Source organism: Sturnus vulgaris, chromosome 3 (genome assembly GCF_052056855.1).
Source record: "Sturnus vulgaris isolate bStuVul1 chromosome 3, bStuVul1.hap1, whole genome shotgun sequence".
Classification (NCBI taxonomy): Eukaryota; Metazoa; Chordata; class Aves; order Passeriformes; family Sturnidae; genus Sturnus; species Sturnus vulgaris.
Window position 1 is genome coordinate 44,997,880 of NC_142245.1, and position 26,923 is coordinate 45,024,802.

General features: G+C 40.1%; 1 protein-coding gene across 3 annotated transcripts in view; it reads right to left on the reverse strand.

Moving 5' to 3' along the window:
- Positions 1–307: 307 nt before the first annotated feature.
- Positions 308–26,923, reverse strand: part of PCNX2 (pecanex 2) — a 152,272-nt gene continuing 125,656 nt past the window's right edge. For all 3 annotated transcript variants that reach the window (XM_088161508.1, XM_088161511.1, XM_088161510.1), the window contains 8 exons: positions 22,688–22,921; positions 20,510–20,613; positions 12,968–13,112; positions 11,772–12,002; positions 11,149–11,423; positions 9,987–10,174; positions 4,002–4,450; positions 308–1,930 (listed from right to left, as the gene is read on the reverse strand). In XM_088161508.1, the coding sequence (XP_088017634.1) occupies positions 1,757–1,930; positions 4,002–4,450; positions 9,987–10,174; positions 11,149–11,423; positions 11,772–12,002; positions 12,968–13,112; positions 20,510–20,613; positions 22,688–22,921 (1,800 nt within the window). In that variant the 3' untranslated portion in view covers positions 308–1,756. The remainder of the gene's footprint in view (positions 1,931–4,001; positions 4,451–9,986; positions 10,175–11,148; positions 11,424–11,771; positions 12,003–12,967; positions 13,113–20,509; positions 20,614–22,687; positions 22,922–26,923) is intronic.

Below are 26,923 nucleotides of genomic sequence, written 5' to 3' on the forward strand. Positions count from 1 at the left end.
AGTCATCATCTGCCAGAACTGGTCAGAAGGGAGCAGTTGAAGTCAATGTCTTCTTCCACATTTCACCTAGATGCTAGAGGAGACATTAGTAGGGCCTAAACTGCACTTATGACCACGTGTCTAGAGGGCTGTATATGAATACTCTGCTTTTGTCATTGTGAACATGAGCAGAATTTTTCCTAGATTGTGCTAAGCTTTATTAATAGTCAAGTCATCAAGATCTGAAGTGAACTAAAGAAGAACAGGTTTCTTAATATTTTAAGGCAGAACACAAGTGAAAACAATTGCAAATAGAACACCCAGAAACTGCTGCCGCACAAAGCATACTTGGATCATTTTATTTTCACTCAGTCTTATTTAGTTCTACTACTCAGATCTGAAGTGTGGCACAGTAGGAAGCTCAGAATGCAACTGAGTATTGCCTAACAGCAATGAGACTTAGCTACAGCATCTCTTGTTAAATCTTGTTAATTGGGACAAGACAGCCTGGCTGCACATCATTGTGTTGAGATTTAGAAACTATCTATGGTAGTTAGAGTAAAGAGGAACAGCAAGACACTGATAGCTGCAATTTTTTTAATTGAAAAAAAACCACACACGTGTTTGTTTAGACTCTATGGTAGAGGAAGGATTTGTTGTAGCCTTTTGGGTTTCAACATAGTCATGCATTCCTGTAAATTAGTGTTTCTCAAACCTTGTGAAGGCATGGCCTCCCTTTTTGTATCATCTGTCTTTATTGGCAGCAGCTCAGTTTTCTCTGGGGGAGGGAAATCAGAAGGCTTTGTAATTACTGGCTACAAATGTTTATGGACAGTGAGCCGTGTCCAGCAATTAAAGGTATTTAGCTGTTCCCTTCCTAACACAAACACTTCCAGACAGTAATTACAGTCTGCTTTGCACTTTTCTGTCCTTGAGGAGGATTCTCCATGGCCCTTTTACGACTCCTAAGGGTACTGTTGCTTAGCATTTGAGAAACAGAGTTGTAAACCACACAGGAGCACGAGATAATACCTAATTTATGCAAAGCTGCTTTGCAAATAAGGTGCACCATATGCTTTGAAGACTTTCCATGCACTGGACACTTCCTTTTCTTATACTTGACTTTTGTTAATTGGTGTAGAGTGGCTCGTTCACACAGTATTTCAGTATGTCTGCATGCAGTATATCAGTCTGAGATGCTGTGTTGCTATTCAGCATTAGCACCTGCATAACATGTCAAAGAAAAATGAGATTTGCTGTTGGAAAAAAAGTCAGATTTAGCTCTAATGTTACAGGACACTGTACTGTCCTTTTATGTATTCATTGCTTCTGTTCTTAGTTGTCTTTTGCTATCTGTTATATACCAAATTTCAATTAGTTTGCATGCAATCAGCTGTTTAGTTATGGCAGGAAAGAGATGTCTTTTGTGTGCTTTTCACTGAGTTGTATTAATATTTCCTACTGTATTCTTTTGTGATTCTAACCATTCCAGGGGAAGGAACGTTAAACAGGTTATATTCATTGTTCTAGGATATACAAGAACCTGAGATGAAGTGGCACTGTGTGTTTTTTAGGATATCTTCCAACCCTACCCATGCCAAGGCCATTAGCTGAAGAGCATCCGCCCTGTAATATTCTTGTGTAGAAGTTAGAAAAATAAACATTTGAAGGCTGCTTATTACATTTGAAAGAACCTAAACCTATGTGCAGCTTCCTGACCTAACTCTGTCTGTATTTAATGCAAAGAAGCGCATGGTCCTTGTGCTAGGAATGCTCCTCACTGCTCCTCAGACAGGCTCTGCTGAGAAGCAGTGTCTTCCAGGGCCATATCTTCTTGGCTGGCCCTTCTGCACTCCAGGTTCCGACTCATGAATAGTGCATGGGCCGGACCCGCCTCCCGCTGGGGTCTTGGTTCCGTAGCATCTGTTGCTTCACAGGTCTCAGTGACTTGCTAGAAAGTAAGAAAGAGAAAGTCAACTAGTTTAGGAAGTTTCTAAGTAACACTTCAGCTATTTTTTGAAGTGACAGGTGAAAAATGTTTAAAAATTGACGTAGGGATGTCATTCTGTGAAACCATGGGATTCTTAACATGCATTATTCACAAGGGAGTTCTGAAGAGGTACTTGTCACACTTTGTGTAACGCATAAATTTGGAAGGAAAAGCAGACCAGGAGCTGGAGGTTTAGTACCACAGATGTACATGTATAGAGAACTGTAAAAGAATTTGGATTGAAAAGGACTTCTGGAGGTCATCCAGTCCAAACTGCTGCTTCAAGCAGGACTGACTTCTAAGTTGTTAAATCGGGTTGCTCTGGAGGTTGCTTTATACACCAAATTTTAAATCCAACTTACAAAGAAACCTTTTCATAAAAACTGGAATTCAATTATCAGTCTGAAAACGTTATAGCACAGTGTTACCCACAGTAAGGAGTCCATTAGGATAAAAGCATTCCAGAACTTTTGCTGTGTGAATGCTGAAATTAAACACTTCCTCTTTACTGCTTTCAATCAAACGGGCACCTGGACTCTGAGCAGTCACTTTGGCCAGGATTCACCTCATCTAAATTTCACCATGTGGTCTTGCTGTGTTATTTAGGCTACCAATGGTTGGCAGAGAGATACAAGTCTCCCAGGGGAAAATTTCCTCCTAATAGCTCCAAAGATTAACTGGATGAAGGCCTCTTCACTGAAAACAAGAAGAAGCCTCAACCATAACTTACTGAGACATCATGCCCAAATTTTAGATAGCTTGAAGTTGGACAAGGTGAATCCTACCATTAGTACTCAGTATTGCAGACTGGCTAAGTTCTTTTGAATTAGGCCATAAACTCCTGAGAGCTGGAATTGTGCCTTCTCACTGGATATATTCAGCTCTATGTGTAGAAATATTAATATTTGTTACCAGAACAAAGCAGGATTGGACCCAGATGAGTAACATTCAGTTGACTCCTGTTTAAGTTCATGCCAAAACTCTAGGGAACTACCAAACATAGAATTTTTGGGTTGAGAGCAAAATATGCACAGGCCGAGGAGCTTTTCTCACTTGAGGTTTGGAGAACTCTTTGGAAACTAGGAAGATATACACAGTTCAGAAGAATAGTAACAGAAAAGTGCTTGGGACCTCTATCCTCAGTCTTCCCCTGCCACTAGTTTGATTTCCATTTCGATAGGCCAAATGCATAAGTCTGTCTAATGGTCTAATTACAGTCACCCTTTATTTCTAATCCGTCTTCTCATGTTTCTGCTTTTGGGTGCTGAGGTCAATTTTCAAAATTGACAGCAATAGATGGCAACCAAATTAAGTAAATACACTTAAGTAAACAATAAAACGGTAACTCTACAATGTGAATTGAATTTTTCAGGGAAGATAGGAATAAAACTGTGAGTATATTGGGAAGAAGGCTGGACATTTTTTGTGTGTAGTGTTTTGCTGTTAGAAAATGCTTAATCACAGGGCATGCTGATTTCCTTTGGTAAATATTTTGTACAGGATTCCTTTGACTAGGTTTCAGTGACAGCGACAAGGTTTCTTAGATTGAATTTCTGGTCAGACACAGGGACAGAACAAGTGCACTATTCAGGGGAAACCGTTCCTTTTCCTACAGATAAAATAATTTTAAGTCCTGCATAGGACTTAAAGCAGATAAGGAAGGAGCTATTTAGTCTTCTTTGATGGTACTCATCATCTGGGCTGCAGAAAATGGAGACATAAGTCCCTGTTTTGAGGGAAAGGAAAAGCGACTTTGCCCCGGTTTGCAATTTCAGGTGTGTGTTTCACAGCCTTCCCATCAGTTATTCACAAACACTCTCACAGACACACTAATACTAAACAGTCTCATTGTGATGCAGCAAAATCCAAAACAAATACCAAAATCCCAACATTGTTTTGGTAAAAACTTTTCTGACCATTGAGAAGGAAGAAACCCAGTGGTTTCAGAGGACAGTTAAGAACCAGACAGGTGAGCAGAATGGGACTCATACTCAGTGCTGTTTTAGTGAAGCTGTTTTAGCTTCAGCCTTACCCGAGCTGCCTGACTTGCTGCTCTGGCAGATGGCCCCATGGCAATGTTCATGCTGCTGGACGACTGCGTGTCACTCGTGTTGCCTCCATCTGCAGCCGAGAGCCCAGAAATCACCAAAGCACTTGAAAAACTTCTCTTGCCGAACAGCAGGCTGAGAGTTGAGCTGGTGGAAGAGGCCAGGCTGGACCTGAGCATTGCTGCAGCTCGGTCCTGCACAGTCAGCTGGCCAGCAACAGGAACAGCAGGGGACTGAGAAAACACAGATGTTGCCGAGTTGTGGAATGATAGCTGACTACTAGAAAGCCTTTGGGCAATTTCGTGGGCAGATGTAGATGTTTGGATGAAAGGCTGGCGGCTTTCTACAATTGGTCCAGAGTGACTTGAAGCAGGGGGCCTTTGGTTTAAAGCAGTGTGTGCCTGGACAGACTGACTCCTGGGTTTTCTCCTGCCTTCAAAAGAAAGATTAATATATTTAAGTAAGTGGCATTCTGATGAACTCCATGCTATTGACAGTGTCCCATGTGTACATATTACTTTTGGCATATTACCACTGGTTTTATTAGAATACAAACTCCAAGAATACCAAAAGTAACGAACTCCTAAACTTATGAATCTTTCTGTGTTTTCCACTACAGGTGTTCTGAGTTTTGGTCAAAATAGCTCTAGAGGTTGTGCACTGAGTCAAAAGACAAGGAAATGAGACCCCAAGCAAAGCACTGCACTCTAATCACAGGCTCACAGCTGTTCTGCTACATACAGCTTAATCAGCCCAGTGAATGATTGAGTGTAGCATTGCTGTAACTCTGCTCGCCTTTGACAACCACACTAATGGAATGTTGAGTATCTACCTTAAATGGTTTGGTATAATTAAATGCAACAATAAAACCGAAAACCCGTAAATGAAAACAATGGCATATTTAAGAGAATTATTCCTGCATATGCAGAGAGAGAATTTGAAAATTCAGCCAAGTGGAAGAATACAGCATTCAAGCCACAAGATACTTTTTAAGACTCACAGTAAACTCTGAGTTTCAAAGTACATCACAGGCTTAAAAAGATGTGAATGCTTTTTGGTAGGATACGCTATTGGAGGTCTGAATGAGACCCACATAAGGCTCTTCTCCCTTTCTGGGAAGCATCTCAATGCAGCCATACTGGAAAGTAGATTAGATAAGCTATTCTGACAAGCCTAGACAAATCCTTCCTGTATAAATATATCCCCATATTTAACATTTATATCAACACCTTCCATCATTCAAGCAAACAATTTCTGTAATTCTTATGCTTGTGTATTTAAATAGCCACAGAATGAAAAAAAAAAAAAATCATAAAATACTGGCCACTGAACCCACCAGAGGCATGCTTGTACCCAGGCATTCTGCCATGGGTTGGTTTGTGCCATAGGTCCCAGCAGAGTTCACTGTTTCTGTAGATAGGGTCTAACCCAGGCTTACACAGAAAATACCCCATCACAAGAGTGCTTGCTTCGTTTTTGTGCTCTCCAGGAAACTCCAAACATTAACACAAGCTGGCATTTTGATTTCCTAGCTATAGCTGTGGGGTAGGGAGTTGATGCCAGGAAATCTGTTGAGAGCCATCAACATAGAAATAAGTTTTTCTGGCAGGCATTTCCAGGCTGTTGGTAATTTTTTTTTTTGCTTTGGTTTTCCCCAATACCCGACACTCCTCCAAATACTGAAATTTTGCTGGCATAAAGGAATAGAAATCTCACACTATCTTCTAAAAACATGACTGCTGAATTCATGCAGGTTCCATCCATGCAGAATTTCATATCCAAGCCATTTACATTATATGGCTGAAACATGCTGTTTTACATCCACAGACATGCTTTTCAGAGGCTGGTATCATTATCACCATTTGTCAAATGCTGAAGCAAAGAGAATTTAGGTAGCTTGGCACAGTCAGATGAGCAGAGCAGCACTACAACCTAACTGAAGCTCGCTAAAACTTAGTTTGTTTGGCAAGTATCGGACACTTTCACACCTCATTTACAATGTATCTTTAGCTTTACTTTTATAGTCCAAACAATAAAAAAATATTTTTCCTAAGTAATAAGAGCCCCAAGATCTCTGCTGGAGAATGATGGGACAGACGCACATGGCTCTTGGAAGCTCCTGGACAATGCTCTCTGCACAGGATGTGATTCTTGGGGTGGTCCTTGCAGAGCCACAAGCTGGACTTTTTGGATGGTCCTTGTAGGCCCCCTCCAACTCAGGATATTCTGTGATTCCATGGCCCCTGTGTACTGCTCTGCCAGTGTCCTCTGTCCTTCACGTGCTGTGATGGGCGCCAGGCCTGCTGTCACAGCCAATGACTGCAGCTGTGTGCACGTCTGGCCTCCACAGGGATTCAGGTTCTTCAAACCTGGGGGCTCTGCTTAAGTGCTTTGGTTTCTACATCTGATGGTTATTTCAATAGGTTACCCTTCTTAAATAAAAATAAAGGACTGGAATTAAGAACAGAGGGGCTGTGGTGTGTTAGTTTGCGCTGTGGCAAACGTGGCCAAACATCTGTGATTTAAATTGTGAAGCTGACCCCTGTCCAAAAGTATTCTACATTCATCCCAAATGCAGTGGTTGAAGCATTGGGCAGGAGACCACCCGCATCTACTCCTAAAAAACTCTGTCCCTGAAAACACTTAGAAAAACAAAGGCTGTTCTATAAACTGCATCATGAAATAAGGACACTCTGGGGGAGAACCCCACGTTTCTAGTGCTCCTGATTTTGGTCGTACTTTTATATAGGGCTTTCATTTTATTCTGCAGTTTTGCAGATCTGGTACCAGGCTGCAAAATGCAATATGAAATATGAAGAAGTTAAATGCACTTGATGCACAGATTACGAATCTAGAAGGCATTGCTATGATTATCTAGTCTGCTGTCCTATATAGCATGGGTCATAGAACTTCCCAGAATTAATTCCTGTGTGGTTTTATTAATTGCTACTGTGATTTTAAAAAATGCATCCAGCATCTCCAGTCATGGAGAATCCATCTTAACCCTTAGTCTTTTGTTTCACTATTTATTTACTGTCTCAATATTAAAAATGCGCTCTTGATTAAAATCTGAAATTGTTTAGTTTTGTTACACCCAAGTCTGCTCAGACCAATAGTCTTTGGTCACCTTTCATTGTCCAGGTAAATATAGACTATGATCAAGGCATCTGTTACAATATCAATTGCTTGAAAGCGCTTAATCTTTCAATATAGGATGTATTTGCCAAAATTTTGATCATTTTTTGGCTCTTCTTTGAAGTGCTTCCAAACTAAAAATGTCCTTAAATTAGAGCACTAGGACTATACATGGCAGGACAACAATATAATTATTTTTAACAGGCATAGCATAAGTTCTTTTCCAATGCTGTGGTATTGCCTTAATATCCTCACACTTATTGAACAGAGCTTGCTTTTTAACCAGCTCTTTTAAAACCCTTCTTGAATGAATCATTTGGCTTTGCTCAATTAAGCATATAGCTTTGATAGCCACTCTTTCATGTTCTTTGTAGCTGTTAGGATGGAAGGAACTGTTTCATGATCAGATCATAAAAATAGATTATCTGTGTTTTCTCTCAATATAAACCAGACATTTCTCATTTCTACATTGCATATTGGCAACTCTGCCTTTCTATATAGCGAGAGATCAAGACCACTGCTAGGATTTCTTTTGCTTCTAAGTACTCTTTAAAAATAAACAGTCACAAGCCCACTTTTATCTTTTTGTCCTTAATGGCCCTAGCCAAAAATTTCTTCTTGTTTCATTTTCTACAGTATCACAGGAGTGAATACAGATTTCCATTTGCTATCATTTCCTTGCATTCGTTGACTTAACCAAAAGCCAGGTTGCTTTGCTTATCTAAGTGTGACTTTCTCTCTTGACTATGGTTTTCTGGGCACCCAATCAATATGTTCTTTTAAATAACTCACAATTAACTTACTTTATTGTATGGTATGCTCAGGATCATTATATCACAATTAAGTTTGCTACTCTGATTACTGTTAAGTTTTGAGTATGCACATGGGAATTCTTCTAACACTAGACACAATTAAAAGCTGCAGTTATTTTATTCTTGCAATGTGATTTATATTCAGGGCAAGATTTATTCCAGTCCTGCCCATTATCTTTAATGATAGGTCAAAATTATCTAAAAGGAAACAAACAAGTGTCAAACCTCTCAAGTTCTCTGCTTTAATTTATACAACAATACCACAAACCTGTTGAAATGTAGAGTGAATTTGCTTTACATTACAAGTCCTGATCCCACAGTGATAGATCTCACAGTGACCCACTGGCAACCTTAGAACCAGAATGGTTTGGGTTGGAAGGGACCTTAGAGCTTGTCTAGTTCCAAGCTCCCTGCTGTGGATAAGGACACCTGTTACTAGATTAGGTTGCTCAAAGCCCTATCCAACCCAGCCTTGAATACTTGCAGAAATGGGACATCTACAACTTCTCTGGGCAGCATGTCCCAGTGCCTCACTGCCCTCACAGTACATATTTTTTCCTAATATCCAATTAAACCCGTAAACCCTCTTTCAATTTGAAGCCATTCCTCCTTGTTCACTCCATGTTCTTGTAAAAAGTCACTTTCCATCTTGTGAACTCCCTTCAGGTACTAGAAAGTTGCAATTAGGTGACCTCAAATCCTTCTCTTCTCCAGGCTGAACAAACCCAATTCTCTTTGCCTTTCCTCATATGTAATGATCTTAGTATCCCTTCACTGGACATGCTCCAGTGAGTAGATGTCCTTCCAGTACTGGGAACCCAGAGCTGATGCAGCAGTACAGGTGAAGTCTCACCAGACCAGAGCAGAACAACAGAATCTCCTCCTTCCCCTGCTGCCCACACTGCTTTGGATGCAGCCTGGGACACATTTGGCTCTCTGGGCTGTGAGTGCCCATGGCTGGGTCATGTCCACCCTCTCACCCAACAGCACCCCCAGGTCCTTCTCCACAGGGCTGCTCTTGATCTGTTCATCCCCCAGCCTGTGCTGATACCGGGGATTCCCCTGACCCAGGTGCAGCACCTTGCACTTGTTAAACTATATGGATTCCCATGGGCCCACTTCCTGAGCTTGTGCAGGTCCCTCTGGATGACATCCCATCCTTCTGGTGTGTCAACTGCACCACTCAGCTCAGCGTCATCTGCCAACCTGCTGAGGGTGCACTTAATCCCTTTGTCTATGTCACTAACGAAGATATTAAATAACAGTGGTCCCAGGATAGACCCCCGAGGGACACCACTTCTCACTGATGTCCATCAGGACTCTGAGCCTGGATGTCCACTACCCTCTGGATGTGACTTTCCAAACATTGCTTATCCTTATCACTTAATATACATTTCCAATGTAAAGGCCACTAGTTCTACTTTCCGAATATGTCTGAAGCACTTATGAATCCATAATTTCAGAAGGGCTCAGCTGTTAGTTGACAGAATGATTGACAACATTTAATTTTCTCTTGGTAACTGCTATATAGACATAAGAAGCTATTTTCCATTTGTTTGTTCTCCACATGTGCTGATGAGCAGCCAAACCAATTCCTCAAATAAATTGTCATGGTCCTTCCAGGATAATTAAGATTTTTGCATGTTTTCATTCTGCTGTTCCCAGCCAACAATAAGCAGAGGTTCACCGTGGTACAGGCTCCCTGCATTGCATGTGTACACTCCCTCTCATCTGCATTTCTCATTCTGGCATTCTTAGTGGCACCTGCTAGGCCAAAAATTACCCATAATGGACTTTGACAGTGGAACCTTTGGTGAATGACTTGTGTTACACTCTTCCAGTAAATACCTGGAACAATATTGAGAAGCCATCTCCTACATGTTGTTGGTCATTAGGAGAGACAAACTGCACTCTCTTTCTAAAATTAGTCTTCTACTGCATTTGAGGACTCCCCAGAATCATCTGCCCATGTGACCCCCCAGGAGAAGACTACAGAGAAAAGCAAGTAAATTGTGCAAATACCTGTCCGCTGGTGGACCTCTTGAGATGAAGTTTGCAGCTGAGGGGTTCCATCCCTGGTGGGCTGTGAGCTACTGCTCTGGCTTGAATTCCCTGTGGAATTGTTGCTAGATGAAGACCCCCCTCCACTATCCACCTCTTCAACATTGCCTCTCTCGTGGTGAGCTGCTGCATGGCAGTCCTTTCGCATTCTGTTTGCAGGAACACACACAGGTCAGCCACTTGCTGCACATGAAAATTTCTGTCACCAGTATTAGGTGCCCTCAAAGAGTGCTCACTCTCGCACCACTGCAGGTCTTCTGACATTTTATGAGATGGCAAAGATGATGGTGTGATAAGCTTACTTGGAACAAAATTGTATATGACACAAACCAATTGTATATGACCCTTGTCTGTGTTTAATGGCTTTGGAACCCTGAAACACCTTAGGGCTCTTTATCAAATGTTACAGTGGTCTCCCAAGATTAACTTCTGGGTGAGGTAACCAAGTAGCAAAGAGGAATGGGATGGAGAGAGCTCAGAGGGATGGGCTGCATCCCTCTAGCATGTTAAAAACTAGCATGTTAAGCCATTAGATATAATATTGACATTTTAACATAGGTCTTGGTATGCAAGCTGGCTCCCATTGTGTCTCCATGGTGCCCTGCCTTTCCTCAGCTACAGTGCCAACAGGGCAGGGAATGAGGCAAGGGAGTTACTGCTGTGTACTGATCATGCATAGTTAGGGGCAGTCAGGCAGTTCTGGTGAATAGCAAATACATTTTTAGATATATTTGGTCAAGAACAGTAACTTGAGTATGAATATCTAACTGACAAAGCTTCAGAGCATAACTTACTAAAATCCACCAGCACATTTACTCATGTTCAGAGTTACAGAAAAGATACCCTTATTTAGATGGCATAAACATTAAAATTCCATGGAATAAGTGTCTGTAGTGCTGTGTGATTTGAATGACTCTTGTTGAACATGTAGAAAGACTTGTCATTAATGAGTTAATGTATTTTTTCTGTTCTATTTGCAGCACCATTTTGTTGTATTATGAATTACTTGCAATTAATTTTTTACTCATAGATAACAATACAGAATTGCTCTCTTTTAACAGAAAACACAGTGAAACTGAGACTGCAGAGTCTCTCATCAGCATAATCAAAATTTAACACCTACCTTAACCACTTGGATTTGAACCACTTTTTTATGTTGTCCAAACTGACAGGTCCCCCCCAAATGTTCCTCAGTTGGCTGTGTGTCCCAAGGTACGAGGTGGTTAAGGGGGAAACATACATTGGATATCCCAATGGCTGATCACATGAAGAATTAATTAAGTTCCTCAACACCTGTTTATTGTTCTGGATGCTTCCTCTCTCTGGGTTACGATTGCGTAAGAAAATCAGTTCCTGCTGCTGGCCAGCCCAAAGCCCTCTGACGCACTCTTTGTTGACCTGTAGGCGGGTTAAAAACATGCAGATCATGCAAAAACATTTGGTGCTCAAGATGCAGAACTACAGGACCTAAGTAGAACAGCAGTGGCTGAGTGTGCAAACACATCATGTCTTTGCACCAATAGCTTTTTATGAACTTTTGCAGCTACTCCCTGGTAAAGTCTGGAATGTTATTTCAGAGACACAAACGTGGGTGGCAAAATGGAAATCAAATAAAGAGAGCTCTTTTGGCCTCTAGTTCCTACTTTAAAAACTACAATTAACTTCTCCTTTCGGCCACATTACTCAGAAATAGTACTAGTTACCATAGCCCTAAATACTGCAGTATTAGAAAGATGGCATATGTACCTTGATCACCTTGAAGCTCAGGTAGCTTTTGTGGAGCATGATAACTTTGTATTCATCTGCTCCTTCATCTACCACGTGTCTCAGAGTCAGCAGCTCCTCCCTGTTGGACAGGACTGCGCTGCGCCAGGCTGGGTCCCCTTCGTGACAAATCACAACCTTTTCTTCAAAGGATTGGATCGCTTCGTACAAAACCGCTGGGTCCTCGTACTCATCCGGACACGTGAACTGGTCCTGGTTGTACAGGAAAAGTATTGAAGAGGTACATTTGTGAAAACACAAAAGTATTGACAGTAAACAAAATACTGGCTTCTGAACAGTTGTGAGCTGACCCCCTCCAAGTGACTTGACACTTGATAAAGTGTCTTTTGGGAGGTTCATTCAACAGTAATACAGGAAGGTACAATTTCGGTTTTATTGTGACCTGTTCTGATCTCATGACTACACTGGACAAAGACACTTGGAGAATACCAGCTTATCCCTTTTTTTTTTTTTTTAAATGAAGTGTGAAACTAAGGGAGGCAGAGTTTTGGTTAACTTGGAGAGATATAACACTTAGGGCAGTCCACAGTTCTTGTGGAAATTCTTATTTTTATTCACAAAACCCCACCAACAATAGCACAGATTGGGACTCCATCAGCAAATACCACAATACTGAAACTTCATCCAGCAGCACCATGGCCAGAGATAACATCATAAAATTATTGTGTCAAAGAATCAGATACGAATTCACAGCATCCAGAACAATTATAAATATCATTCATGATACTAAATCATAATGTGCCAGACCAAGAACAAAATCAACTCCAAGCTATACAGGGCCTGACCTGAAATTAGCAGTGAAATCAGCATAATCAATGTATTTCCTTTCAATCTAGAAACCACCTTTATAGTATCCACACAAGTAAAATATGGAAAGGTTTTTCTGCCTTCTTTTGATGAAAAATGCAGGGTCAAGCTCTGCAAAGTAGTTTCAAGTGGGCAGCTAGGGGGTTCAGAAAAAATCAAGTGAATGCAAAATAAATAAATGCCCAACTCCTCCATCGTGGTGAAAGATGTTTCTTAGAATAGGGTGGCAAATACTCTATTTCCCGCTTCTTTTTTTTTTTCCCTCTCTCCTTTGGACAGTTGCTAAGGTATCCTAAGAAAACAGACACAACAGTAAATGTTAAAAATAAATACATAAATAAATACCCTACCTGGTGTAGCTTCAGAGACATTCGGATTGCTGGGGCAACAACCTTATGCAACAGATCCATGTCTGCAAAGACCCACTCATCTTTTGCCGCTATCCGGAAGTCTCCTTTGAACAGTGCGTGGAGCCCATAAAGAAAAGAGTCCAAGCTGTAAGAGAAAGGCAGCAGTCACTCCCAGAAGTCATTCCTGTCTCTCCAAGCCAGATCTGTCAGTCACCAGCCTTGTGCTGAGCTGTGCAGTGGCTGGTGACCCTCTGGCCCAGGGCGAGTGCCTGTGGTGGATGTAAAGCAGGGGTCACATCACGGTTCTCTAACAAAAAATCCCACTCCTTGGGAGAAGCAGTTTTCCTTCTTCGTGCTCTGTAAATGCCTGGCCATGAGATGAATGGGGCACCCGGGGTGAAGGATGAAGGATGCCCTCAGGACGGGTGATGAGTCACAGGGTGCCTCAGGGCTCTGCTTCTCTGCAGCTGTGCCAAAGAGACCAGGTCAGAGTGCCAGCTGCACTCCCTGTGCAGCCAGCAGAAGCTGCTTCTTTATTTGAAAGTTTATTGATCAGTCCTGTTAGCACTTTTCCTTGTAAGTGAAAAATAATAATGGAAAAAAATTACTTTCAGGAAATCTAAGACCTTTCTCATGGCATTCAAACCTAAATGTGAACATTAAAGCAGATGTACTGAGAATATTAAATTTCAGAACTGTTCAGCAAAGCAGGTGAGAGCAGGAATCAACCAACAAGTGCTTCCTACTGAAACAATGAGCCCAAAAAGAAATAAATACACACTGGGTTTCTTTTTTCTAACGTAAGAAACTAGACGTAGGCAGTTCTGACTGGCCTTGCATGATGGTTTACCTGGACCTGAGATACAAGCACAAGGTAAAAGCTACAAAATCAAGTAGTTGTTAGACAGTGCTTGTGCGAAGGCTTTGTGAAGGGAAACAATCAGCCTTCAGTTTCGATCTGCACCCTGAATCACAAGATACCCATGCTCCTGTCCCTCGTATAATGCTTTGTAGGTGACTGCTGCTCCCAATGTTGCTCTGAAGAAGTGATCTCAAAGCTGAGGAAAACAGACCCATCAATTACAAACAGGCATGTCTTGCAAACCCACAGGACATAGTTTCAGCTACCTGCTAAGATTTAACTCACTCTTACAACAGCTGATCTTTGAGATTGTAAAGACTCTGGGGAGAAGGTGTATTAGGATGTTAGTAGTTTTCATTACTGCCTAGCCTTTCTCTAGAGAACACATAATCTTTCCCCATAATTGAGCTTTCTTAATTATTTTATATAAAAAAAATATTTTCAATATACACTCTTCTCTGAGAGAGCAAGAAGAGACTAGGAGAATGCCTAGCCAACTTCAGCCCAAAGGCATTCTAATTTTACTCTTGGTGGGTAGCATGTCTTAGAAATTAAAGTGGAAATACATATGTTGTTACCAGAGAAACAGCTGGATACTAATTTTCGCCATGAAAGCATCATGTAATACAAATCAACTAATCAGTGGGACCAAAACTAGCCAGAAAGGCAGGGCTGCTGTCACTGCTGGGAACATAAGGATTACAGAGAAACTTTTATGAATTCTTAACTGATTTGCATTTGCTAGTACTAAGTTACATATTAAAACATGCCTATGAGAGACAGGCACACTCAGATCTTCAAAACATTCAAGCACTGATTTCAGTGGGAGTTATTATGTATCCTAAAGGAATGGGTCCTGGTCCCCACTGACTTTCAATCCACCATCTCCATAGTTCTGAAAATGATAATGATACTCAAACCCTGCTTAATAGCTGGGAAAGCCCTAGAATAAGCCAGCTAGGAGGGTGAGGGGTGAATGGTGAGTGCAGCCAGCAGGGAGAAATATGTGAAAAGGCTACAGACCAGGAAGGCTCCTTTCACTTGTCCACCCACCAGAAAACAGCAGCATACACAGCTGAATCCTTGCTGGAAAAAAACCCTTCTGTACCTAAACACTCTTCCTAGGATGAATTGTAAAAGCTACCTTGAATTTTGCATCTAATGATGATCTGTAATATAGTTTCTCCCCACATAACACCCCCTGTATTTGCTCTGAAAAGTCGTCTGGGACGAAGGGAGGAGTAGGCAGGAGAGAGAACTGAGAGAGAACTGGTTTTTACATCTTGAAGAGGCTGTCAGAGCCAAATCTGAGCACCAGAGAGCAGACAGAGAGTTTGCATTCACATCAAAGTGTCTTACAAGCATCAGCACCAGCTAAACAGGCTGCTGTGAAGAGCAGGATGTGCTGAAGGCCCGGCCACGGACAGCCATGCAAACTGCAGCCAAGCATCAGCAGAGGGAGTGGGGAGAAGCACGTACAGCTCTCCCTGGGCTTAGGGGAGGCTCATCCATTTGTCATCCCTCTGCATAATAAGTTCTCTAACTCAGGGGATTTTTTAAGAACAAACATGACTGCTACAAGGAGCAAATCAGTAGTGGCAATAGTTGTGAGAGGCTGAGAGTCAATTATTTTATGTATTGTATTTTCCACCAGAGCAGTCTGAAGGAGATTGCTGCATTCACAAAACTATGGGCATCTTTTATTCTCCTGACAACTGTAATGAGGCTTTTGGGTACATTCTGCCTATAATGTGACACTATCTCAAGCCATTACTTCTGTAACATGCAGCCTCCTTAATCCATATAAGATACAGCTCTCGTTATTCTTCCCATTGTTATGCTCTCTCCTGAAGACACTAATGAGATTATTACAAAGCAGTAAAAGTCAACCACTTTGATCTCAGGCCTGACTCTCAACCACTTTGATCTCAGGCCTCACTCAAGGTTTTTGCTGTTTTCTTGGCCCACTTTTAACATACCTCAATTAGTAATCTGCTGTAGTTACAGACTGGTTCAAAATATTTAAAAAACAAGTTAAGGTAAAATTACATGTCATAGAAACGACATTAATCTGCAAGAGACGTAACTACTGTATCTGGCAACATTTCCAGCCCTCTGAGCTAACAACCTGAAAAGCTGCTGTCACAACTGCAAGCTATTTTAGAACAAGACTGGTAGGTGCATGAGAACTGTCAGCCCCTTGAAGGTGCAGAAAAGAGGGGATTAAATAGTGCCACAAACACCAGAGGGAGGGCAACAGTGCCAAAACAAATACTCCCTCCTACTGCACTCTTTACGCTGCTCTGATTGCTGAAACTAAAAGCATTTAGTGCCAGCCTGAAAACAGTATGGATGCAGACTAATGAGCTGGTGAATCTCTCTGTGTGTTTTGCATCTGCAGACCTTCTCCAATGTTAACTGCAGTTTATTTAAGGAATAAAGGAATGGGCATATCTGTGAGCTAGTAATGACCTGAATGTCACAGGTCACCTGAAATATTTTCAGTGGTAGCCCTCCTAATTGGATATTTTAGATGACAGTGGTTGTGAGCTAAGAGTGAAACTTTTCCGCCCTGCTCAGCTCTGGCAGACATCAAGCTGCACTGTCTGCTTGAACTCCCAGCAGCAGTGCAGTACCAGCAACAGCTCTATGGTGCCATGGCCTGTGCCCTCTATATGAGGTGCTGGGCAGTGCAGTGGGGTAACCAGGTGGGATGGGGCAAGTGGGGCCAGCTTCTTCCCTGGGTTTCAGAGTGACCAGCAGTTCCTCCAGGCAGAGGCATTTCTTGGAATGACCCTTTGTCCAAACTGAGCTTGGGGAACCTGAGCAGCCAATCTTGGCAGTGTTGGAAGTATCTGATGAGAGATGCTTTATTGAGAGATTTTTATATTTTTCCAAATTTGAAATTTTTACTAAATATTTCTTTACTAGTAGCTTTAGTGGCTGAATAGAATTACTCTGTAATTTTGTAACAAATACACAACTAAACATATCACTCACATCTGAATAAATGAATGGTAATGTAATGTCATGTCATTCTTCAAATTGCATTTTGTGCAGGATGCCTCCTAATGACAGTTTAAAAGAGCAAGTGATTTACATTGCAATGTTCTGCCTCCTTAATGAAGGCATTTATTGTGCAATCTAGTGTTAATATTAGGTTTCTACTGACATTTACATGAACAGGTACAGTGAATAATTATTTACATACATTATATAAGAACATTTAAAATCTTGGTTTACACAGTGACATTTGCTGATTAATAGATTAGACAAAATCATGTGTAAATGAGTGCAAATTGATAGTTTGCATACACAATGTAAACTTGAGTCTCAACTCTGTAGAGCACAGCCCACGGTAACATTACCTTTGCTCCACTGCACAGCAACTGTCACTCCTCCAAGACACAGCAAGGACTAGACTTAGTCCAGAGAAAGTTTCCTACTACCTGCATTGTCACCTCTGAGAACGAAACATGAACTGCAGAGCACACCAGATTCTTAGCTGGTTTGCTTCCACTGAACATCTGAAACACTTCATACAGTGAGAAGAGTACGATGCCTATCTGGCCCTTACATTTCAAACTCATTCCAAAAGCTCTAGCAATGTTATACACAAGATGCTCCACAGAGAGGATTAATAGAAAGTCCCCGAGATGATGTTCAAGGTAAATTCTCAGAGTAATCTAAATCTGAAGTTTTGTAATCCAGCATTTGAGTGTGACAAAATGTGTTAGGAGCCCTGACCTCTGACAAAATGACCCACACCCCAACAGCCGGAGTCATGGAATGGCCTGGGTTGGAAGGGACCTTAAAGATCATCTAATTCCAACCTCATATATGTGGTACATCCCCCTCTCATGCATACATCTGGCTGTAGGACTGCTTGCTCCGACCATTCCTGAGAAAACTATGACCCTCTTCAGCACTAGTAGGCCCTGAAATGTCCCCAAAATGTCATGGCACCTTTTCAAAGAAGAGGACTGTGAAGCATCACTCATGAAAACGTTTCTCCAGCTTCTGAGGACCTTAAGTACCTCTCCCCCATCTGACTGAATGCAGACCTGGAGCAGTCTGAGAGCTGAGGACAAGGACCAGCAGGAACACTCAAAATCATCCTTGGTGAGAGCGACTGTGCTCTGCCAAACACAGAGAGAGGAGTGCCTGAAGACAATTCTTGTGAGCATCTCCTTCTGGCCTCATCAGCATTGCACACATTGAACAAAGCCTCCTTCCCCTGGCATCCAGTATAATTGCATTTCTATTGGAGTCTCACTGACAAACTGCTCATTTGTGTTTAAACAAGTTGTGCAGATCTGTCTGAAGCAATAAACACCATAAGTAGGGTTAGACCTGCCCTTCCTGCTCAAGTGAATGCATTTGGGGAATTTCTGTTGATAAAGGTCTTAATGTCGGGGGGTAGGGTACCCACCTTGCTCCTTAGTTAGTAATTTCTACTAAACTGGTTTTGTCAGTTAAGATATATACATTCTGAAAGACAAGAAGAAATGTGTTTTACCAAGCTAAAGTAATGTTTTGTAGCTGTAGCTTCAGCGGTGCTACTCAGATTCCTTTTCTATTTCTCCAGATCCTTCTGACAGTGGAAATGCATTAAAGGTAATTTAACCAGGTGGGGAAATGACACAGTTTTTCCACAGTTACACTTTCCCAGAGAAAGCTTCTGTGAAGTAGCATTTGAAAAGATACTGACAGAAGCTTCCACTTAGTCCCTTTTATGTCACAGAATACATTTTAAAAATACAATGATTTGATACTGTCCTGAAGAACTTGCTTAATAAAAAGAAAACCAGGACTTAATTGAAGGTTATATAGAACAGATTAAAAAAAAGTGACAGAAATGTGCACCTCAGATGACTACCCCAGTTTTTGCCTTTCTGCAGATCTTGCCTCTCCAAGAAAAGTATTTTTAAATATGGAGAGTCCAGTTATGAAAAGAGAGGAAGTAATTCGGTTCATTGGTATTTGTCAGATTTTGAAAAGACCTGGTACAGCTGACTCCTGAAACTATTAAAATCTTTACAGAACACTATACAAATAATTATCCTCAACATTCATACTTTCCACGTTAAGCTTTGGAAAGTCTCTGATAATATTATCCCTCTGCATTAGCTACTAACCATGTAGGCCAGTACAAATAGGTGACATTGTCATTGCATCTGTACTAGAGCCAAAGCATTGTAAAGAAGATTTTAAGATCCAGTGGAAAGTACATGCAATGTGATGACAGTTTTAGGAAGCATTTGTGTTATTTTTAGATGACTTCCTAATATCGCTGTGACCTATCTATTGCAGGCCCAGATCAAAAATCACTTTAATATTTTCTCAAACAATTATCACAAATGCACATAAACTTTCCCATCATGGCCCCAAACTCTAAAATTTGGAACATCAAAAAAACCAGGAAAATTTAAAAAATACTAATGACTTACCTAACATCACAGTAATTTAAGTGAATAGAAATGAAGGGAGAAGAAATGCAACCCAGAAGAAAACTACTACAGGAAGGGAATGTGCAAGGACTAGTAGAAAAGAGATGACAAAAGCCACTTTAGGAAGCAGAAATCAGGAGCACAACAAGAAAAAAGCCATGTGAGTCACAAACATTTTGCATGGAAGACACAGAACAAAATGTTATAAATGTCTCAACAGATAACAAGGCTGGAATGAATATTTAAAAGGACTGTTTTATCTTATAATAAAATGCATTCAAAATCACACATGCTGTCTTTGTTTGCTTGTTAGTAAGACAAATCCTCTCTAAAGAGCACGTTGATAGAGGTCTAGGTAGTTTCGCTCACCATCCTGTGCCAACACAGCAAGGTGACTTAGAAACTTTTATTTATTGTATTTATTCAGCTTCTCCATTGTTGCTAAACTCCTGTGCACACAAAGAGTTCAAATAAATTTAATAAAAACATAAAATTATGTGGGAAGTTGAACTCCATTAAAATAATCATTATTTCATTAATAAAATGCCTCATCTATAGCATCGTGTAAATGATACTGTATAAAACCCAAACAAGTCAGAACTCCCAGTGAAAATGGAAGAATCCCTAATGAAAATATAAGACAAAGAGCATATTTAGAAACAATCTCGATGAAGTGTATTTTAATTAACCAGACTTCCTAGGAAGAAGTGTTTTGAATGAATGAACAAATGAGCAAGGTAGACTGAGAACAGACAAAGCTGCAGCCTCAGGAGACGAGAGGTTCCACCTTCCTTAGTTGCCAGAATGAAGTGGCACACTGAACAGGATTGCACCCCTGAAGAATACAGAGGAGAATCCTTACACATTTATTATTATTTAGCTAACTACAACTTAGATGACAGCAGTTTCTTCCTCTTCAGGAGATTTTTTCCTCCTACTGGAATGGCAGAGGAAGAACAGCATTCCAGTAGCCAGGCATGAGTGAACACAAGTAGTAACCACTGGAACCCACTCTTTCAATCAAAAATTCTGCTTTGCCCTATAAAATAAAGGCTGGTATTAGTTATTTAGCCAACCACAAAGAAAAAGATGATCAGGAATGACAGAAAACATTTTATGGAGGAATGAGATTTCACCTTGATCTAATCTTCTCTTGAGATCCCACATCACATGAAAAAAGACAGAAAGGTCTTTGTTTTAACAAAAGGAAAAAGGATTCCTAAAGATTACCTGATGGCCATGTTGTGAGATGCAGTTCCCAAAGCTCTCCGACCCAGTATACACAAGGCAAAGGAAAGCGTCACTAGAGGAGAATCCTCATCGCTGTCCAGGTGCTACAAAGTTTTAAGATTAGCAGGTTACTCTAAGTGCAAACATCACATTTAACAGCACCACAATGCTACAAATGGTAACATTCATAACATTTGCATGTAGCTGGACCTGCACACCCAAATATTCTTGGCAATTAAACAGACCAAGAAAGAAGACCATCACCATCAGAAGATTTCTCAAAATGCAAGCTTGTTTTGCCCACTGGCTGGAAACAGAACATTTCATTCTCAAGTAGTGAGATCCCAAGGCAAGGGAGCTTTGGTGGTGGTGGTGTTTTATTGAGGGGTTTTTGTTTGTTTCCACTCCTCCCAGATCTGACATTCTAAACTAGAGGAGGTTCCTTATTGTTGGGAGACATTGCAGTTGGAGACAGTCAAAACCCTTTTCATGGAACACAGCTCCCACAAAACCTTACCACAGATTTCAGAAGTACAATCTCTTTGGAAAAGTTTGGAGGTGTACACTTTCAGTGAATAACAATGTCTATCTAAATGGCTGATGACACTGACTGCCCATTTTAACAAGCAGTCAGAACATTTCATTTATGTTTACTAGCTCAGGAGTGGTTTTTTAATGAGACTTTCACAAAGAAAACTTTGTTACCAAGCAGGAGAATAAAACTGAACAACCCCTCATGCATGTTAATCTTCAGGAGGATACAGATTATTATTTCAGTCCATGCAATGAGTGATTTCTTAGAGCTTTCTTTGACTCTAAAACTGAAGCCAATTATAAGGGAGAATGTAGCTCCTTCTATAAAATATATTGATTTTCTGGGTTATGCGTATAGTGAACTTGGGATTTTTTTCTCCCACCTCCTACATGAATTTTGCTTCTCTATGGTCAGTGAATTAAAAAACAAAGGTAAAATATGTAACAAAAAGATAAATGTGTGTGTGGCAGCAGTGCAGGCATTAATTTGCCTTTTGAAGTCTAACTTACATGCTTCAAATCTACTGGCATCCCTAAATTTATTACTGAATTTGAAAATCTAAGCCAGAGAAGAAGTGGAACGGCATCAATTAACAGTGGCTTTCCCCACACTGTGCAATTTTTTTTGTGTCAGAACTTGGGAGCTGAGACATGGAGATGAGCAAGAAAAGAACTGAAGTAGTCTCAGTAGGAGGAGATGGTGGGAAAGGGCTCAGAAGACAATTCAATGAAAACAATATCAATATAATGCTATGCAGGGGAACTGGTGGAATGCTACTCAGCATCAGAGACGTTAGAAGGAACCAGTGGAGCAGAAACATTTGGTGATGTTTCAAGAAAGATTCAGTGATGTTATACTACTAAGGTCAGTAATGGGATGTGCAGTCTGTGATCCTGAGTGGAAAAATGCACAAATACAGCACATCATGGCCAGGAAAGAGACACTTCTCCACTTTTGCCACTATCAGCAATAATCAGAAAATTAGATCGAGGCAATATGCTTGTTTGAAACTGTACTCTCTCTCTGGGCTATTTTGAGTATTCCATGGAAATGGAATTAGCTTAGTGCATTTCTGACAAATGACTGCTGACCATCAGTAATCTTAATGGCTCAGAGCATGCAAATGCAAAGCTGCACATCTGCCCTTGACCTTCTAGAGCTGCGAGTGGTTTCACACGGTTCTGTGGTGTGGCTCACGTTTGAGTCATGGGTTCTCAGAGGTGACCTATGCCAGCAGGGAGTGTGCCATGCACTCTCTTACCATCCTACCACTGTACATGAATATTAGCAAATTTCTGAAAAGGATACAAAGACATCACAGATATTTGGCAAAAGTACCAATCACTGGCCACGCTGAACTGTAATGCTCTGATGACATTGTCTGAATGGAGCCTGCTCTAGCAGTACTTCTGTGAGCATTTGATATATCCGTGTTTCTAGAGCTGACTAAAGTAATGTTTTTGGAAATTTGCACAGTAAAGAATTGCTTCTGTATTCAAAGACTAACACCCCTTAAGACTCCAGTTTTTGCACAAGGGTAGTTTCCAAAATTAGGTTTGCATTCCACAAAGCATGGCACCATTTCACTCATATCCCAAGAATTAAAACTAATACTATTAAAAAAACCTAAAATTAACACGTACCTCCACCCTTTTCCTTGCACAGAACTGAATCCAGTCCAGATAAACACTGCAGAAGCTAGCTCTTGTTATTCCTTGGAGACACGGAACATAATCTTCATCTATGTTAACGTTAAACATTGCAAGGTCACGTTCAATGTAATGCCACTTTGCATAAGGCTGCAGTATCTTTTGGATGGATTCATCTTTTATCCAGTCAAGGATTTTGGGGGAACTTGCTGTAAAGTATATTATACTCTGTTGACAAAATGTGCAAACGTTAGTCACTCTGAACTCTGATTAAAGCAGACATATTTTACACAGCAGAGAATAAGCCAAATAGGACTCCATTAAAAACTATAATAGTAGATCTATTTCTTACATGTTACTGCTTAGCATCATTATTGCTTCACAAAAGTGTTCAAGTTGGAAAGATGACAATAATTGACATTGATAATAGACAACAGAAGAAATAAGCAGTTTTTAAAATATCCTTCTGCCTTCCAGGAAAATCAATACAATGATAGGAATGGAGAGTTCCAGCATTCAAACACCTTAATACTAGTGGGGTTCTAGAGTCTATCTCCAAGAAGATGATATCAATAATAGCTTAGGCATATTTTGAAAAAACAGTAGTAGATGGTCACATCCTCAAAATAGGGCTCTTTTTCCTTCAGTGGACTTACTGTTTTCTGGGAATGGTGCTTTCCTAATTCTTTATTAGCCACAAATATGAGACGTGACAGATGTGTATGACCCAAATCTGTTATTTGTCAATGCAGCAGGTAAAGAATAATAGATTTTTTTCTTACATGTCAGGTTAAAAAGTTGATAATAGATATAACTGAGTTGCTTTTAAAGCACTGAGGGGGGAGCAGCATTCAGCAAGGGCTCTTTTACCAAATACATAAATGTTAAAAAGCAGCAACACACATATCTCATATTTGTGCCTGAGTTTCTAAGTGTTTTTAACTGCTCTGTCTGGACACATTAATGTAGTTAAAAAAAATTCTATCCAAACACAGAGTATATTTTCAAAAGAATATGAAACTCAATTGTGTTCCATCAGCAGGAAAGTCTCATTATAATGTTTTATAATATTAATTTAGAGTTGGATACCAAAGCAAACGAGGACCAAGTATGATTCACGACTGAAGATGATGTAGTTCCACTTCACCCAGTCAATGGAAATAATACTAAGTAAATAAATGTATAAAATGAAAATATGATGGATTACAAAGGACAGAAGCATTACCAGCCCTTTTAAAAACCCCAATGTTCTCCACAGTTTTTCTTTCAAATTGAAGAAAAATACACAAGAAGAGAATCAAGCTTCAGAAGAAAAAGACAAGTCAGACAGACACAGACAGGATGGACCCTTAGTTTCTTGCATGATGAGAAAAATACTCTCCTTAAAAAGGATTCATGCAGAAACAATAGGAGCTGAAAACACAGCACTCAGCAAATACACAGACTTCTTTGAATACTAGAAGATGTTTAAATAGGAATATATTGAGAAGAGATGGAAGAGGCACAAGGGAAAAATATCACAGTAGTTGGGCAGGAAATTATTTCAAAATATATGCAGAAGGGCTACAGGAGCTGACCCACTTTATTTGTGGGGAACAAAAACCCTTCCATAATAAGAAATGTATGCATTTCTAGGCAGTCAATGAAACTGCAAATGAAATAAATATGATTTTAGAATAAGATGCTCAGTGCAATTCATTGTTTAAAAGAGCAATACAATAATTATTCTTGAAGGAGAGAAGAACTAAAACAAAGTATACATTCTCTTTGTTGATTTTTGAGATAGAGTTTGCTTCTTTTATTATCCTCATCTGTGTTTAAAAAGAAGCTGATTCAGCTGGGAAAAAAAATCAGACTTGCAATCAGACACAGAAACAACAAAATTTTCTGTCACCTAATTAAATTCTGCTCTTGGTAACTCTTACAAGATTTTTTTTGTGCACAAGTACATCCTCAGCTATATGGTGTTTCTGAAACAATATGGTAAATATTTACAACACTGTAAGCTACAGAGAATAAACCAGAAACACTCAAAGTGCGCAATGCAATGGAAATGCAGTTCCTGCAGAAACTCCAGCCTAAGTGTTTTTTGAGTCTGTGTTTCATGTGACCTGAATATTGCCTTATCTATAGTTCTTACAATTATTTTCACACCATTAAAAAGAAAGTGTCAAGGACTTTTAAAATGTACACAGTGAAACTGCACAGGGTCTTGATCTAGAGTCCCCCAGAAGAAAGAGCTGGGGAAGGAATGAATTTTCACCTCTGTATCTGATACTGTTTATTTGGAGGCAAGCATTAAACAAACAGGAAAAAAGCTGATCTAATACATATTATAATCATCTCACTTTCCAAGACTGTACTAAAGATTTTACCAAATCTTTTTAAATCCTCTGTTTATGGAAAAAAAAATAATTACTTAAAAAAAAGCCAAGGAGAAAATATCCCAATAACTTTATTTTGGGAAGACATTCTAGAGAAGGGATTTCCTGATTGCACCTTCCCTTCACTAAAGGGAGCCCTAGCCCAGGCTAATACTCAAGGTGCCAACAGGTTATTATTATCTTCTGTTCATCCTTCTCTAAAAAGAGAAGTAGATTAAACAGAACGACAGCCTGAGAGTGAAGTCTGACCTTTCTGAGAATGAAGCTGTCAGTGCAGTACAATAATACTGGCTCAGCTACATCCAACAAGAAGAGATTTAATTTTCATGCTTTCAGAGCCATCAGTAGTGCACATGAATGCTGCACAGAGTGGAGATGGAGCCACAGCACACCTCAGAGATGTGGAGAGCATTTAACCCACTCCCTTCTCAAAACAGGATAAACTAACCACACCTGTATCACATGGGATGAAAGTCTGTCTAAGCCATCTTACCTATGTCACCTGCTTCTCAGGTGTGCCCAGAACCAGAAGCTCTAAACTACCTTTCAGTTAAGTTTTATGTCCCTTGTGTCATGATGGGACACACTCCCACAAGTCCTCCATATATTAATTAATTTCAAGGCACAAAAACGGTTTCAGTTTATAAAGCAAAATTATTCACTGTTTTAAACTAGTAAGATGCTGATCTGATTTCAGCTTAGACTGGGATTTTTTTGATCTCATTCCCCATCAAAAGCTGACTCATTTACCAGCTTGCACCAGTTTATGCTCCAGTTATTCAGGTTACCTTTTAAAGTAAAGCAAAGCAATGGTAGCAACATATTCATTAAAGAAGAGTTGGCTTTTTGTTTTGGTTTGGTTTTTTTTGCTTAGTTACGTTGCTTTAAAACAATTTATAGCCACAAATACCACTTCTAAAATGAAAAAATCATGCTCACATGCAGTTTTATTTCTAGTTAGTTTATTAAACAAAGCAGGTTGGTTACCAGGCCGTACTGCCTGCATAATTATCTATGAAATCCCAGAAGTAATCAACTGCATGATCAAAGCAGCTTTGTAAGGCAATGAGCTTGTTTTTACTTCACTGGATCATTTGCAAAAAATGGTGATTAACTTATTTACAACAAGTCTCTCTCTGAAGCTGACAGATTCTACAATTGCAGAGATGCAAGGAGCAAGGAGATGTCAGGGCTGGTTTGGAGCTTTAGCAACTGGCTTCATGGCAGTACCAGTAGCATAGACAGCAGCACTTGGCTCTTGATGTTTCAGTAGAAGACTATAAAGCTCAACAAATTCTTCATTTGCTGGATTGGGAATTGTTTTGGCAGAGGATGAAGATGTCTTGCTAGACTGTAAGGTCCAATTATTTTGACAAATTAGTATCTGTGTGGTTATTGTGATCTTAATAACAATGCAAATACAGAAGTGGAGTAAATGAACTGCTGTGTAATCAATTGGATAAAGCAACTTCAAATGTGTTGTGGTATATATGTAAAAAAGAAGGTAAGAAGGGAGTTTGCACTACTACAAGAGTACATTTGAGAAACAGCTCTTCAGAGGTTTCCCAAGAACTTTATGCTTGTTAATACCTTTCTTTTCTTTTCCAGAAAATAAAAAAAAAGAAACACTGGAAAGGCAAAGGCAAGAAGAAATAACAAACTGTTAGTGAAGTGTTGTAAGAACACAAGTAAGAACACTTTGTCTGACTTTATCACTACAGGATGGTAACTCACCTTCTTGATCTCCACTGAAGCGTGCCTGCCATTTTCTGTACTAACTGTAAGCATAAGCGATCAGAATTAAATTTAGCAAAGGGAGACATGAATTAATTATCGCTATTCCAGT